The sequence below is a fragment of the Leptonychotes weddellii genome, chromosome 9, assembly GCF_054177405.1.
Source record: "Leptonychotes weddellii isolate Sample4059 chromosome 9, ASM5417740v2, whole genome shotgun sequence".
Taxonomy (NCBI): Eukaryota; Metazoa; Chordata; class Mammalia; order Carnivora; family Phocidae; genus Leptonychotes; species Leptonychotes weddellii.
This window is the reverse complement of record NC_138377.1, coordinates 82,014,936-82,030,121: the sequence shown is the minus strand read 5'-3', so window position 1 is coordinate 82,030,121 and position 15,186 is coordinate 82,014,936. Positions and strand designations below refer to the sequence as shown.

The 15,186-nt window shown below is 36.6% G+C and overlaps 1 protein-coding gene across 7 annotated transcripts in view; it reads left to right on the top strand.

Moving 5' to 3' along the window:
• DMXL2 (Dmx like 2) overlaps positions 1–15,186 on the top strand; it is a 140,242-nt gene that overhangs the window by 85,977 nt on the left and 39,079 nt on the right. For all 7 annotated transcript variants that reach the window (XM_081831077.1, XM_081831078.1, XM_081831076.1 and 4 more), the window contains exons 15-19: positions 407–524; positions 5,627–5,746; positions 8,068–8,295; positions 9,903–11,579; positions 14,723–14,833. In XM_081831077.1, coding sequence (XP_081687203.1) covers positions 407–524; positions 5,627–5,746; positions 8,068–8,295; positions 9,903–11,579; positions 14,723–14,833 — 2,254 coding nt within the window. The remainder of the gene's footprint in view (positions 1–406; positions 525–5,626; positions 5,747–8,067; positions 8,296–9,902; positions 11,580–14,722; positions 14,834–15,186) is intronic.

The window sequence follows — 15,186 nt, the reverse complement described above, 5'->3', positions numbered from 1 at the left end:
AATTAGAAAAACTAAGGGAATCCTGTACTAGTTGCCTTATTACATAGTCAGCATAGCCTTCTCCAGCAAGTCATGTGACCTAATATTTTTGAGCTCAAAGTGGTGTAGATCACGTGTGTGTGTGTGTGTGTGTGGGTGTGTGTGTGTTTTGAGAAGCAGATCTGTTGATTTGTTTTTGTTAGAGCTCTTCAATTCTGCTATTGGCGGTAGCATCTTTGAAAGCAATTTTCTCTGCCCAGGTCATTCTAATGATTTTATTTTCTGTTGCTTTTTCCTTTCTAATTTGTCAGTTGATGAAGAATAGAAATTTAGATTTATTTCTTCTACATTAATGTTCTTGGGGAGGTGGTGGGTGGAAGACAGGGAATTTCAAAGATAAAACTTCATTTTTTTTTCATATTTATAGTGTGGCTCAAATACACAGTTGCTTCATGTGTTTCAAGAAGACTTCATCATAGGATACAAACCACATAAGGAAGATATGGAGAAAAAGGAAACAGAAATATTTTTTCAGCCATCACAAGGTACTTTTAAGAAGTAGTCTTGAGGGCGCCTGGGTGGCTCAGTTGGTTAAGCGACTGCCTTCGGCTCAGGTCATGATCCTGGAGTCCAGGGATCGAGTCCCGCATCGGGCTCCCTGCTCTGCAGGGAGTCTGCTTCTCCCTCTGACCCTCCCCCCTCTCATGTGCTCTCTCTCTCTCATTCTCTCTCTCAAATAAATAAAATCTTTAAAAAAAAAAAAAAAAGAAGTAGTCTTGAGTTTGACACCTTAATCTTAAAAAATCTCCAAAGTTTTATTGAGTATGGATCTTTATATCAAAAGTCATCACTCTCATAATTTTTAGCAAATAACACCAGTTCTGTAAAAATTGCTTGTTTGTATGTGAAGAAGGCATGTGGGTGAAAATTACATTTTGAAAGACAGTTTCACCAATGGCATAGACTTTTGCCAAGAAAATGTTACTTATGAATCCTAGTTTAATTGTTTTAAAAAGTAATTTTAATTGTTCAGTTCTGCAATTAAATTACTTCGATTGGTAGTAAGATCCCTGTGGTATCTCAAGCAAACCAATTAACTTTAGTGTAAGTTTTTAGAAGTCCCCAGTACATTGCTGAAGACCATTGATGAATATATAAGACATTGTTTTGTATGGTATATCAGGAACCTTAGGTACACGGTGAATTAAAGGTACCATCTCACGGTGTTCCCCTCTGACATGTAGTATTTGTTTTTTGTGTGTGATGGAAAGTAGTTCTCCATAAGAGCCTTCAAGAATAGATCCCATATGATGTTTAAACTTTATTATTTAGCTTAAAATGTTCCCTTTAAGAGTTCTAACTTTGTAATTATAAAACAGTCATGTTCTATTTGAATGTAGAACATATGTGAACATAGAACAAATAGAATATTTTCTGTTTGAAAGAAGGAAAGACATGTTCTACTTTAAGAATTCATTTTATATGATGGACATTTTTTTAGTTTACAAAAGGTTTCCAGATACTTTACCTAATTTGGTTATAGATCATAAGTATCTAAAAGGACATAATTAATTTTCTTGATGTAGCTTGTATCACAGAATTATATATAGACACTTATGAACAGTATTTGTACCAAATTTATACAGGTAATTGCCTTTTCTTTAGTGAAAAATAAGAAGGAATTCTTCTCTGACATGTCTTCACCACTCACTAGTAATTTTTCCCTTTCATGCATCTTGCTTCTTACATTAATACTTTTCTTCTTAATAAGTTATACAGTTGTCACATGGTTTTATTTTACTATCAATAGGGTATAACAGGACTGCTTTATAGATTTAAAATGTGCTTTTCCATAATATTTCACCTTTATCTGGGTTGAACTTTTTTATATGCTTTCCCACAAACCTAGGTACTGTTTATCATTCTGCCTCTAACAAGAAATTCATACCAACCCTACTAGAAACAATGCTTATGGAAATTCAGTATTTTATTATATTTTTAATCGAAAGTCTTATATTTAAAAATATTTTTGTATTGCCCTCTTTTGATATTTCTTTATGTCATTGCAAAATTAGGCCAAAAGATTTCCTAATGTCTTTCTTGGTTTTCCTTTAGATTTTGTGCAGTTTCTTTGATATTCTTGATTTTATAGCTGTTTTCTTAAAGGACTTGATAGGCATATGTTCTTTCTTCCCTGCCCCTGCCTTATTTTGTACTTTCTAAGTTTCAATTAAAAATTAATTTCTCTTTTAATTTATTTTAAGTAGGCTCCATGCCCAACATGGGGCCTGAACTCATGACCTTAAGGTCAAGAGTCCCATGGTCTACTAGGCACCCCTCTAATTTCTCTTTTAATTAAGAAAAATGCCAATTACGGACAAAAGTAGAGTGCATTGTTTAAAGATTTTAAGATTTTTGTTTCACTTGCTTTATCTATCCTATTTTCCTTTTATCCCGAAAAGTTTTTTGAAAAAAAATTATTTATTTATTTATTTGAGAGAGTGAGCAAGAGTGGGGAGGGGCAGAGGGAGAGAGAAAACCCTGAAGCAGACTCCCTGCTGAGTGCAGAACCTGATGTGGGGCTCAATCCCACGACCCCAAGACCATGACCTGAGCCAAAATCAAGTCAGCCGCTTAACCAACTGAGCCACCCAGGCACCCCTTCCTGAAATATTTTAAAACAAACCCAGCCATCACGTTTAACTCCTGTGTACTTCACATGCATTTCTAAAAATGACTTTCTTAAATGAGTGCTATTATCACATTGATAAATAACAAAATTCCTCAGAATTATGTAATAACTAGTCCATATTTACTTTATTCAGTTGTCTCAAAAATGTCAAAAGTTATTTGGTTTTCATTTGTTCGGATCCATATCCAAATGAAATCTATACATTATATTTCATTGTTTAAGGGTCTTTTAATCTAAAGTGACTCCCGCTTTATACTCTCATCATGCCACTTATTTGTTTTAGAGAAAGTTATTTTGTAAGAATTTCCCTAACTAGTGGGGCGCCTGGGTGGCTCAGTCATTGAGCATCTGCCTTCAGCTCAGGGCATGATCCCAGAGTTCTGGGATCGGGCCCTGCGTTGGGCTCCCTGCTTGGTGGGAAGCCTGCTTCTCCCTCTCCCACTCCCTCTGCTTGTGTTCCCTCTTTCGCTCTGTCTCTCTCTGTCAAATAAATAAAATCTTTAAAAAAAAAAAAAAAAAGAATTTCCCTAACTACTTAGGGTGTTACTCAAACTTTCTCCTATCAGCAGATTACCTATGTAGATTTTATTAGATCCAGGTTCAACTTCCTAGGTGATGCTGTGTCCTTCATAGAAAGACATAAGAAAGAACATCACTTAGGATGTCTCATTTTTAGTGGTGCTAAGATGCAGAAGATTCAGATGGTGGTTCCAGTGTTTGCTGCAATCTACTATACCATGGTTTCTTCAATTAATGTTGTTTTTGAACCCATTATTTCATCAAAGATTGCAAAATTACAATTTCCTAACTTTATCAGTTCTCATTTATTTATTAGCTGGAAAGTATTTGTAAAGAAAAGCTTTCCCTTATCAACTAGAGCTATTTGGTTACTTTGAAATAGAGTTATTTTTAGGAAAGGCAGGGTAAGTGTTTAGTTCCTTCCCTTTAATTAGCAATTTCAGAGGAGGAAGTTTGTGCCCAAGTTATCACTGATGAATATATTATTGTTTAGCTTTCTTTTTCTTTTGAGTATCATTATGAATCCATTTTTTGGAAACTCTTTATAGAAGAATAATATAGATACAGAGAGGTACTCATCACTCATGGATTTTTATGTACTTAGCATTCAGTCAGTTTTCAGTCATTACTCTTTTTAATGCTCATATGGTCCTATATTAGGCTAGTGAGGACCCTTTCAAGTTGGTCCTGAGTCCTTTTGACACAGCCTTATTATTCTTACTATTTTACTTTCTTTCAGGTACTGTAAGTTATCCTAGGCTCATGTTGTAGATACCCTTTGCAAGAATGGAGTCATCACTCCAGGCTGTTCTTTTTAATGGGGTGTGGTATTCAAAGACCACAATTAGAGCTCTAGCAGTGCTCATTGCCAAGGAGTTGTCATTATGGGTTTTCATTTTTAAAGAAAGTTTTTGCTCAACATCACTCATCAGGGAAATTCAAATTGAAACCATAATGAGATATCACCTCACATATGTCAAAATGGCTAAAATAAAAAACATGAGAAATAACAAGTGTTGGCGAGGATGTGGAGAAAAAGAAATCCCCATGCATTGTTGATGGGAATGCAAACTGGCACAGCCACTGTGGAAAACAGTATGAAGGTTCCTCAAAATTTAAAAACAGAACAACCCTATGATGTAGTAATTGTACTGCGTGGTATTTACCTAAAGAATACAAAAACACTCATTTGAAAAGATGTATGCACCCCTGTGCTTACTGCAGCATTATTTACAATAGCCAAAATATGGAAGCAACCCAAGTGTCCATCGATAGATGAATGGATAAAGAGGATGTGGTATACATATACAATAGAATATTATTCAGCCATAAAAAAGAATGAAATCTTGTCATTTGTAGCAACATGGATGGAGCTAGAGAGTATAACGATAAGTGAAATAAGCCAGTGAGAGAAAGACAAATACCATGTGATTTCATTTATATGTGGAATTTTAGAAAAAAACAATTGAACAAAGGAAAAGAAAGAGACAAACCAAAAACAAACTCCTAACTATAGAAAATAGATGGTTACCAGAGGGGAGATGGGTGGGGGGATGGGTGAAGTAGGTGAAGGGGGTTAAGAGTACACTTATCATGATGAGCACTGAGTAATTTATAGAATTGTTGAATCACTATATTGCACATCTGAAACTAATATAACACTTATATTTACTAGAATTAAAAGGAAAAGAAAAAATACTAATTTTTTGTTTTGTGCAGATTTTATTTTCATATGTGAAAAATACAATTGTCAACAGGGAAAATTATATCCACAATGTCTTTTGATAAAAGAAATGCATAAAGTTCCTAACAAGTTTCTTCTGTACCACCACTACTGCCCTTCCCCCATGACTTTTAAATTAAAAAAAAAAAAGTGCTGTTTTCATAGAAGAAGGTGGATAAATGTTCCTTCAATTTTCCAAGTGAGGAGTTAGTGTCCCAGTTACTGTGAGGAGCACCCAGTGAAGCTGACTGTGCTCTTGCACACTTCCTCTTTTGCTCTGTCTCTCCCTTCCTCTCTCTCTCTCTCTTTCTTTTTGTTTCTCTTCCTTCTATTCCTTCTGTTTTTTCTTGTCCTTCCTTACCTTTTTCTCTATGTGCCCTCTCTTTCTCTTTTCATATTTTTATGAGCTCATGGTTTTTTATATAGTCAGTATGTTTTAATAAATTGTATTCATTTTTATTCTTTGACACTCAGATTGTCCCATCTTTGACCAATAGGTGTACCTTCATGTTGGCTTTTGTGTACTTTTGACATAGTCCCATTAGTCTTTGATAGCTACCTAACCTTTGGCACAAAAATTACATAAAATTCCTAAATATCTATTTTGCCCTCTTCCTCCCAACTTGTATACATATCAAGAGAAGTTTTTTAAAATGTCTTTCTTTTAACCCGAGAGAAATATAACTTAAATATACTTTTCTTTTGAACAATAGGTTATCGTCCACCACCATTTTCAGAAAAGTTCTTTCTAGTGGTAATTGAAAAGGACAGCAATAATAACTCTATTCTCCATATGTGGCACCTTCATCTTAAGTCTGTACAAGCATGCTTAGGTAAGTAATTACTTTATGCAGAGATGAGGTGAAATAAATTCAGTTTACTGAGTATGTTTTAGGTTGGTTAATTCTTTAAAATGAAGATCCAGTGAACTATAAATTGAGTTGCTGGATTGAAGAATGGATATGCCAAGCTTTTAATTACAAGATCATAAATAATTGATGAAGCAGGTTAATCTAAAACCAAACCAGTCTGTGGGCACATTAGACATATTTTTTAAAAGTTTGATCAATTTATTTTTTCAATTAATATTTATTTAATGCTTATTATGACTCTGTTCTAGACACTATGTCTCTATAAATTTGTTTTGCCCTTAGAATTAATATTGTACTTTTCTGTGGATTAATACACACTTTCATCTGACATAATGTACTTAGCTTTAGAATCACTACATCGACATGGATGGAACTAGAGGGTATTAAGCTAAGGGAAATAAGTCAGTCAGAGAAAGACAATTATCATATGGTTTCACTTATGTGGAATATAAGAGATAACGCAGAGGATCATAGGGGAAGGGAGGGAAAACTGAATGGGAAAAAATCAGAGATGAAGACAAACCATGAGAGACTCTTGATTCTGGGGAACAAACTGAGGATTGTGGAAAGGGGGTGGGTGGGGGGATGGGGTAATCCGGTGATGGGCATTAAGGAGGGCACGTGATGTGATGAGCACTGGGTGTTACACACAACTAATGAATCATTGAACAGTACACCAAAAACTAATGATGTACTATATGTTGGCTAATTGAATTTAAATAAATAAATAAATAAAAGAATCACTGGGGCACCTGGGTGGCTCAGTCGTTAAGCGTCTGCCTTCGGCTCAGGTCATAACCCCAGGGTCCTGGGATCAAGCCCCGCATCGGGCCCCTGCTGCGCGGGAAGCCTGTTTCTCCCTCTCCCACTCCCCCTGCTTGTGTTCCCTCTCTCGCTGTGTCCCTCTCTGTCAAATTAATAAATAAAATCTTTAAAAAAAAAAAGAATCACTAAGAGAAGCAGATTTGCTCTTTATAAAAATACAATTGAGCATCTGAAGCTCATACATAAGTCATCTGTTTTTGTAGAATATTAAGAAATCCAGCAGTGATAAGTTATATTAGCCTTGCTTTTGCTGTACACATTCATATTGATTTCTTAGCGAATTAGAAAATCTGTAGTATGAAGCAAAGATATTGATCATGGATCTTTCTTTTTAGAACAAACTTTTACTTTCTGAGAGATAATTATTAAAATGAACTGCACAGACCCATATGAAACTGAATCTGCTTTAAACTGGTTAACTCAAAATCTTTTAAAAGATTTTATTTTTTCTGGTGGTTATATAATTCTGATTTTATACACATTAAACATTTAATACAGTCAACTAATATTTGTTGTTCCCTTTGTAATTCACATTATCACATAACCTTGTAAATAGTTCTAACTGGGCCATGAACTTGGGTTAGAAAAGCCAAATGATTTGATAGAACCTTTACCTGTGCCCATTTGAACCTACTCTTCTTGAGGCAGCAGGAATCCAAAAGTTCTTTCCAAAGCCTTTGAATTTCATTCTTGGTGTTTCACAAAAATGCAAGAGTAGAGCTAGTTATATGACTATAGGAAAGTCATGAAGCTCTCTGAACTTAAATTCTTTCATTTACTATGTGAGGCAATACCTTGCTATTTCTCAAAGTTTGATTCATGATGCTCTGTTTCAGAAACACCCGGGCTGCTTATTAATGCAGATTTCTGGGGTTTATCCCAAAACAACTGAATCAGTCTTTCTGTGGTGAGGCCCAGGAATCTGTCTGGTAACAAGTTTCTCCTCAAGCTTTTGATACTTTTTAACGATTTATTTATTTATTTATTTTAGAGAGAGAGATCCTGTGTATGAGTGCACAAGTTGGGGGGGAGGGGCAGAGGGAGAGAATCTCCAAGCAGACTCCCCACTGAGCACGGAGCCTGACCACTGGTTGGATCCCATGACCCATGAGATCATGACTTCAGCCGAAACCAAGGGTCAGACACTTGACCAGCTGAGCCACCCAGGCACCCCAAGCTTTTGATCCTTTTTAAAGTTTGAGAACATTGGACGAAATAACTTGAGGTTTTTTTTCTAGTTTTTACAAGTTGGTGATTAAGTCTCTGTGATGGAGTTGGTGATGCTAAGAATAAAATAGAAAAAAAAAAAAGTCTGTCAAGGTAGCCCAGCGAAAGTCTGAAAATTGACCTTGTCTCCAAAGTACTTTTAAAATCTGTTTCTTAAATGACAACAAAGTATTATTCTAGCTAATGTATATAGTGATGATAGTAATATATTTCATAATTTATCTTCAAAGCTAAAGCTTCAGAAGGCATTTCATCAGAGAGTCTACTTTCAGTCCCTGGACAGAAGAATGTAGACTCTTCTCCAGAAACTTCTCCTAGTGTGAGCCCCATGCCACACTCTGCATCAATTGCCAATCTTCAAACTGCTAGTAAACTTATTCTGAGTTCTAGACTGGTCTATAGCCAACCTCTTGATCTCCCAGAAGGAGTTGAAGTAATAAGAGCAACGCCTTCCGCAGGTAAGGTAACTTGAAGACTGGGCAGTTGTAGCTCACAGTGGCCTTCAGTGGGTACAATGGATGAACCCTCCTGAAATATGTGTTATGTGGACAATTGTAATTTTCTAGTAATGATTTATCTGTTTAGAAACATGTCTTTATTGGGAAGTTTCCTGTGATAAATGTAATCAGCCTGACGGAAAATAATATGTTTTGATGTGAAGTTTCTTCCCTGCACTATGATTTCCTATGAATAGGAATAATATGATAGTACAGTTGCAAAGAACAAATGTGTTCATTTGCAAATCATTGGAACTTTTTTTTTAAATTGAGGCTGTTCATTAGCACATTGTGCTAATCATGTATCACCAATATGTTTGAGCAGGAGTTGGCAGGTAGTGTGGGGAAAATATTTAGGATACACGATTATAGTTTGGCTAGCCTAGAATGATACTGAATTTAACAAGGCAGATAAGATAGTTTGGAGGGCAGGTGTATTTAAAATGATCTGTCACTTGTAGAACTATAATTAAAGAGTTCCCGGAATAGTATTTTTGGGAAGTGAAATTGGAGGTTCAAGACTGTTCTAATTACTGGTGAATGATTTTGAGTATGAAGGTTCTTTTTTCATCCATAAGATAGGTTTGAATGCAGAGTTGGAAAGATCACATTAACGGTTTACTCTGGGCTTTTGTGGCAGGTGCAAACCTGGGCCAGTTTTTAGTCTTTCAAAGTGTTTGGAAAGTTTGGGGTATACACAAGTTTATCGGAATTGGTAATATAATAAATTATATTTTGCAGAGGCTTTGTAAAATGCTTGTAAATATGTTACTTGACAGTAACATTCCAAGGGAAGTCATAACATGACCCCTAATATTTAGATGGAAAAGGCTCAGATGTTGAAGTGGCTTTCCCAGCGTTTCAGAGTTATTGATGGACTAGAACTTGAATCCAGGTCTTCTGACCCCAGTCCTAATCACTGTTACTTCTCACATTATAGTTGACAGTGGATGGGCATTGTTGGTCTTTGGCAGTCAGAATTAAATATGAGGATTCTGGTTCAATGTTGAGAGTTCGAATTAACCTTAGTAGAAATGGTGAGATCTAGCAGTCTGTTTAGCTGTCTGAAAACATTTTGTTGGTAGGGACAGATTTAGGGTTTGGATTATTCAGGGGCTGGGTTAGGGGCATTTGAATGGGAAACTGTAGTGATGGCTTAAGCATCTCTGATGAAAGTGAAAACAAGCGGAGACTGAAAGTCCAGCGAGGCATGTAGTGAAGGCCTATATAAATTATAGCAGGTAACAGATTTAGTGATAACAGGTTGACTTGGTTTATTGTGTTTGAGTTTTATTTTAATGGAATATTCACCTCATTTAAACTTAATCACCTAAAAACTAATTAAGTGATTATTACTGCATATTTTCATTTCACCAGTGGACTGTTCAAGACTTGTATAGATATATTGGCCAATGGATGCTTAGTGTAAAGCACTAGTTAAGGGGGATTTGCAGAATTACAATGAAGAAGCTTATAGTGGCTTTGTATTTATCACATTGTAGAACTTGATTACTAGCATTTTATTTTGTGGTTCTATTATCATGACTATCTGCTTTTTCTTTTTTAAGGTCATCTGAGTTCTTCTTCAATTTATCCGGTGTGCCTTGCACCTTATTTAGTGGTTACAACTTGTTCTGATAATAAAGTACGCTTCTGGAAGTGTAGTATGGAAGCCAACCTACAATGCAAAAGTGATGAGAGGGAAACTTACCATTGGAGGAGATGGCCCTTGATGAACGATGAAGGAGAAGATAACAGCAGTACAGTGAACATTGTGGGAAGACCAGTTGCTGTTAGCTGTTCCTACACGGGTCGCCTTGCCGTGGCTTACAAACAACCAGTCCACCACAATGGTTTTGTTTCTAAAGAATTTTCCATGCATGTTTGCATCTTTGAATGTGAATCTACAGGAGGATCAGAATGGGTTTTAGAACAAACAATTCATCTTGATGATTTGGTCAAGGTTGGGAGTGTACTTGATTCAAGGGTCAGTGTTGACAGTAATCTGTTTGTGTACAGTAAATCAGATGCACTTTTGAGCAAGGATAGATACCTTATTCCAAATATCAAACATTTAGTACATTTGGACTGGGTATCAAAAGAAGATGGCTCCCACATTCTCACAGTGGGGGTTGGTGCTAATATCTTCATGTACGGGCGGCTTTCGGGAATTGTGACTGAGCAAATCAATAGTAAGGATGGAGTAGCTGTCATTACTTTACCACTAGGTGGTAGTATCAAGCAAGGAGTTAGGTCAAGATGGGTTCTTCTTAGATCTATCGACTTGGTGTCTTCTGTTGATGGTACACCTTCGCTGCCTGTTTCTCTCTCCTGGGTGAGAGATGGGATATTGGTGGTAGGAATGGATTGTGAAATGCACGTGTATGCGCAGTGGAAGCACGCTGTCAAATTTGGAGACATTGAAGCTGATAGTCCTGATGCAGAAGAGACAGCAATACAAGATCATTCTGCCTTTAAATCCAATATGTTGTCAAGAAAAAGTATTGTTGAAGGCACAGCTATTGCTGATGATGTTTTTTGTTCACCAACTGTAGTTCAGGATGGCGGCTTATTTGAGGCCGCACATGTCCTTTCCCCTACTCTCCCACAGTATCATCCAACTCAGCTGTTAGAACTGATGGATTTAGGGAAAGTTCGAAGGGCTAAAGCTATTCTCTCTCATTTAGTAAAATGCATTGCAGGTGAAGTTGCAATAGTTAGAGATGCTGATGCTGGAGAAGGGACTAAGCGACATCTTTCCCGAACCATTAGCGTAAGTGGCAGCACGGCGAAGGATACCGTCACCATAGGAAAGGATGGTACTCGAGATTATACTGAGATAGATTCTATTCCTCCGCTGCCACTATATGCACTGCTTGCTGCAGATCAAGACACAACCTACAGAATTTCAGAAGAAAGTACAAAAATACCCCAGAGCTATGAAGATCATACCAAACGTGAACCAGAAGATCAGTATTCAGAGCTGTTCCAAATCCAGGATATAACAACAGATGATATAGATTTAGAGCCAGAACAGAGGGAAAACAAGTCAAAAGTAATAAATCTTTCTCAGTATGGACCCGCTTACTTTGGCCAAGAACATGCTAGGGTACTTTCAAGTCATCTTATGCACTCAAGTCTACCAGGCCTTACCCGTTTGGAGCAGATGTTCCTGGTAGCTTTGGCTGATACGGTGGCTACCACCAGTACGGAGCTTGATGAAAACAGAGATAAGACTTACTCAGGTAAATATTCTCCCTAAAATTTACAAAGTTACCATGAATAGAGTCATTTGTATAATGTATATAATGACTCACATACTAAATTGCAGTCTTTCTTTAAACCTTGCAGTGACAAGACCTCTCTAGTAGACAGTTATTGTTACATAATATGATTAATTGTGAAAGAAAAGACAGTTGGGGTAGGCTATGACTTGCGCACATGACTTCATGGATTTGTGATATCTGTGTGCATTCTCACATGAGTTTTTACACTGAAAGCTTTGTGTCATTTTAGATCTATGTCGTCTTGTTTTTTCAAACATATTAACTCCTATGGCTTATTTTAATTTTTATTTTACTTTTAGTAATAATAATGGCCCATTTGATAATTTTACTATTGAACTGTGAGGCTCATAGGGACCTCATGAACTCAACTTGTTCATCTTCCCTTTTCTAGGTATAAATATTTTTTTTTTTTTACAATTACCTAATTTTCTCTGAAACGTCTTTTGAGAAACAGGTTTTAATACAATTCACTCTAATGTGTGTCTTGATTAATTTGCTCTGTAACCAGAACATTTTTGGCTGTCTCCTGAAACTAGATCCCACTCTCTTTTATGCAGATAGTTGAAGGTAATGGTGTTGATTGTAAATGATGGCATTAGCCAAGGAGACCGAAAATTATTGATCATTCATTCATTCAGTAAACATTGTGGAGGAGTGAACAGTTGCTATGTGCCAGGCACTTTATGTACTTTATCATACTTAATTATCACAGCAATCTTCTGGTAGGTAGCTATTATTATACTAAATTTTATAGATGAAGACATTGATCCTTAGGGAGATTAAGTGACATATAAGGTCACACACGTAGTAAATGGCAGAACTGGGGTTCATATGTGGATACATCCTTGCCTCCCAGCCTGTACTCTTACTGTTTCACAAGACCTCCAAATTTGAGGAAAAAAGACTGTTCTTCAAAGCTACCTGGAATATATCTCTTCACACAGGTTTATCTCCTTATAATATATCCCCAAAGTTTTCTGTTTGTAGATTAAAATAACTAGAGACCTTAAAGCTTTTGCCTGTGACCTACTTTCTAAACATGTTAATTAAAACAAATCCTAATGATTATGAGGTGTTGTGTGCAATAGAGCAAGATTCTCCCCAGAATAGTCTTAAGCCTTTGTTGGAAACTTTAGCGTTTTTACTCTAGGATATTAAGAAAATAGGCCACAATCCATGGAAAAAATAGCCTAAACTTCTGATTCAGAACTGTGTGATTGGCTGGGCAGTATCAAAATGGCTCATCCTAGTCACAGTGCCCTTTCGTGAGGTAGCTAAGGCAGGAATTAATGTGTCCATTTCACAGGTGGGAAACTGAAGCTCAGAGTTTAAGTATGTTGCACATCTCAGTAAATGGATTCTAAGTAAATGAATTCTCCCCAGTGGAATTAAAGGTATTCCTGACTCTCCTTTCACTTACACCCCATATCCAGTCTTTAGACAAATGCTGCCAGTTCTCCTATATTCAGGATCCAGTGATTTCTCACCACTTCTCCTGTTACCACTTTGGTCCAAGTCACTGTCCCCTCTGGCCTGGTTATCAACAAAGTCTCCAAAACTGCTTCATTCTTGTCACCTCAATCTGTTTTCCACGTAGGAACCAGCGATTAATCACATTTAATCTCTCCTCTGCTCAGCATACACCAGTGGCTTGCTTTCTCACTTTAGAATAGAAGCCAGATCCTTACAGAGGTCCACAAGGCCCCGTGTGATCTGCGTTCATTTTCACTCTACTACATTGGCCTCCTTGTGTCCCAGGAAGATGATAGACACAGTCCTGTCTCACAGTCTTTGCACATTTTGTTTCCCCTGTGTGGAATGCTCATTTTCCAAATTTATGCCCAGCTCATTCCCTTACCTCCTCAGGTTTCTGCTGAAACGTCATCTTCTTAGAAAGTTCTTCCCTGGCTATACTATATAAAATAGAACACTCTTGCTCCAGTACTCTCTTTCTGTCAAGCCTGCTTTTTATTTCTCTCTATAGCATTACTTGCCACCGGACACATTGTTTGTTTCTTTGTTGTTTGTTTTTGTCTCCTAAAATGTAAGCACTGTGAGAGGAGAGATTTTGTCTTATTTACCGCCAAATCCCCAGCACCTAAACTGTGCCTCACATGTAGTAGATGCTCGATTTGTTGAATAGATAAATGAACGAATGGATGAATGAAGATAGCTAATGGGAAGTAGAGCTGGAACTTGAACTTTGAGAATTTAAAACATTTTATTTTCTTCTAGAAAATATTATTTAATTCAACATTCTTAGTACTTCCTAAGTGGCACATACTGGTCTGGGTGCTGTTCATACTTTTGTGTTGCTTTTCTCCAACAGTGGCTATAATTTTAATTAAACTCACCACACTTTCATACCTTTGTGCAACTTTTAAATAGGAGTAATATTGTGAAATTAGGTTAAGGGTCAACCTTAGCTTTGTAAAACTAGCCTAGGGAATCGGATTTTAAATCTTTCATAGTACTATATATCAGTTGAGCTAACCAGACTAGAAAATACTACCTTTTTAATTAATAATAATGATAATAAATAAGTGATTTCATTTTAGATATGTAACTCCTGTCTTTTAAATCTCATCTGACTTCACGTAGGAAATGCTTCTTACGTTTGTACCTAGCTTACTATAGTTAATGTATATTTTATTGTATTTCAAGATTTCATTTATTATGAGTAGCTGTAAGTACTGTTATTACCTGTACTAATAGGTAATTATATTTTCCTCAGGCATTTTTCATTTGGGAGTTTTAGTATTTATAAATATTTTTGGAAAGATATGTATTTTTAATAAAGATATTCAAGTGTTGACAAAGGATACACTCAAACACATATTTTGTGTAAATTGTTATTGAATTTAATGCCTATTTCCTAATTTTTTTTTTAAATGTTTTATTTATTTATTCATGAAAGTCAGAGAGAGAGAGAGAGGCAGAGGCAGAGGGAGATGCAGGCTCCCTGCCTAGCAGGGAGCCCGATGCAGGACTCGATCCCAGAACCCTGGGATCATGACCTGAGCCGAAGGCAGACGCTTAACCATCTGAGCCACCCAGGCGCCCCTATTTCCTAATTTTTTATTGGTTTGTTTGCTTTGCAGGAAGAGACACACTAGACGAGTGTGGTTTGAGATACTTACTAGCTATGCGTTTGCACACGTGCCTTCTGACATCGCTGCCTCCTTTATACCGAGTACAGCTACTTCATCAAGGTATTTAACTCCTTGTTTGAAGCTTTGCACAACTTTTATTTCATATTGTAATGAAATATTTGTATTTATATTTGGATAGAAGAATTAGCTAAGTCATTACATGCATACTTATCATTAGCCTTAAGATCTTCTTGTCAGATGAATGGATAAAGAAGATGTGGTGTATATATACAATGGAATATTATGCAGCCATCAAAGAAATGAAATCTTGCCATTTGCAACGACGTGGATGGAACTGGAGGGTATTATGCTGAGCGAAATAAGTCAAAAAGAGAAAGACATGTATCATATGACCTCACTGATACAAGGAATTCTTAATCTCAGGAAACAAACTGAGGGTTGCTGGAGTGGGG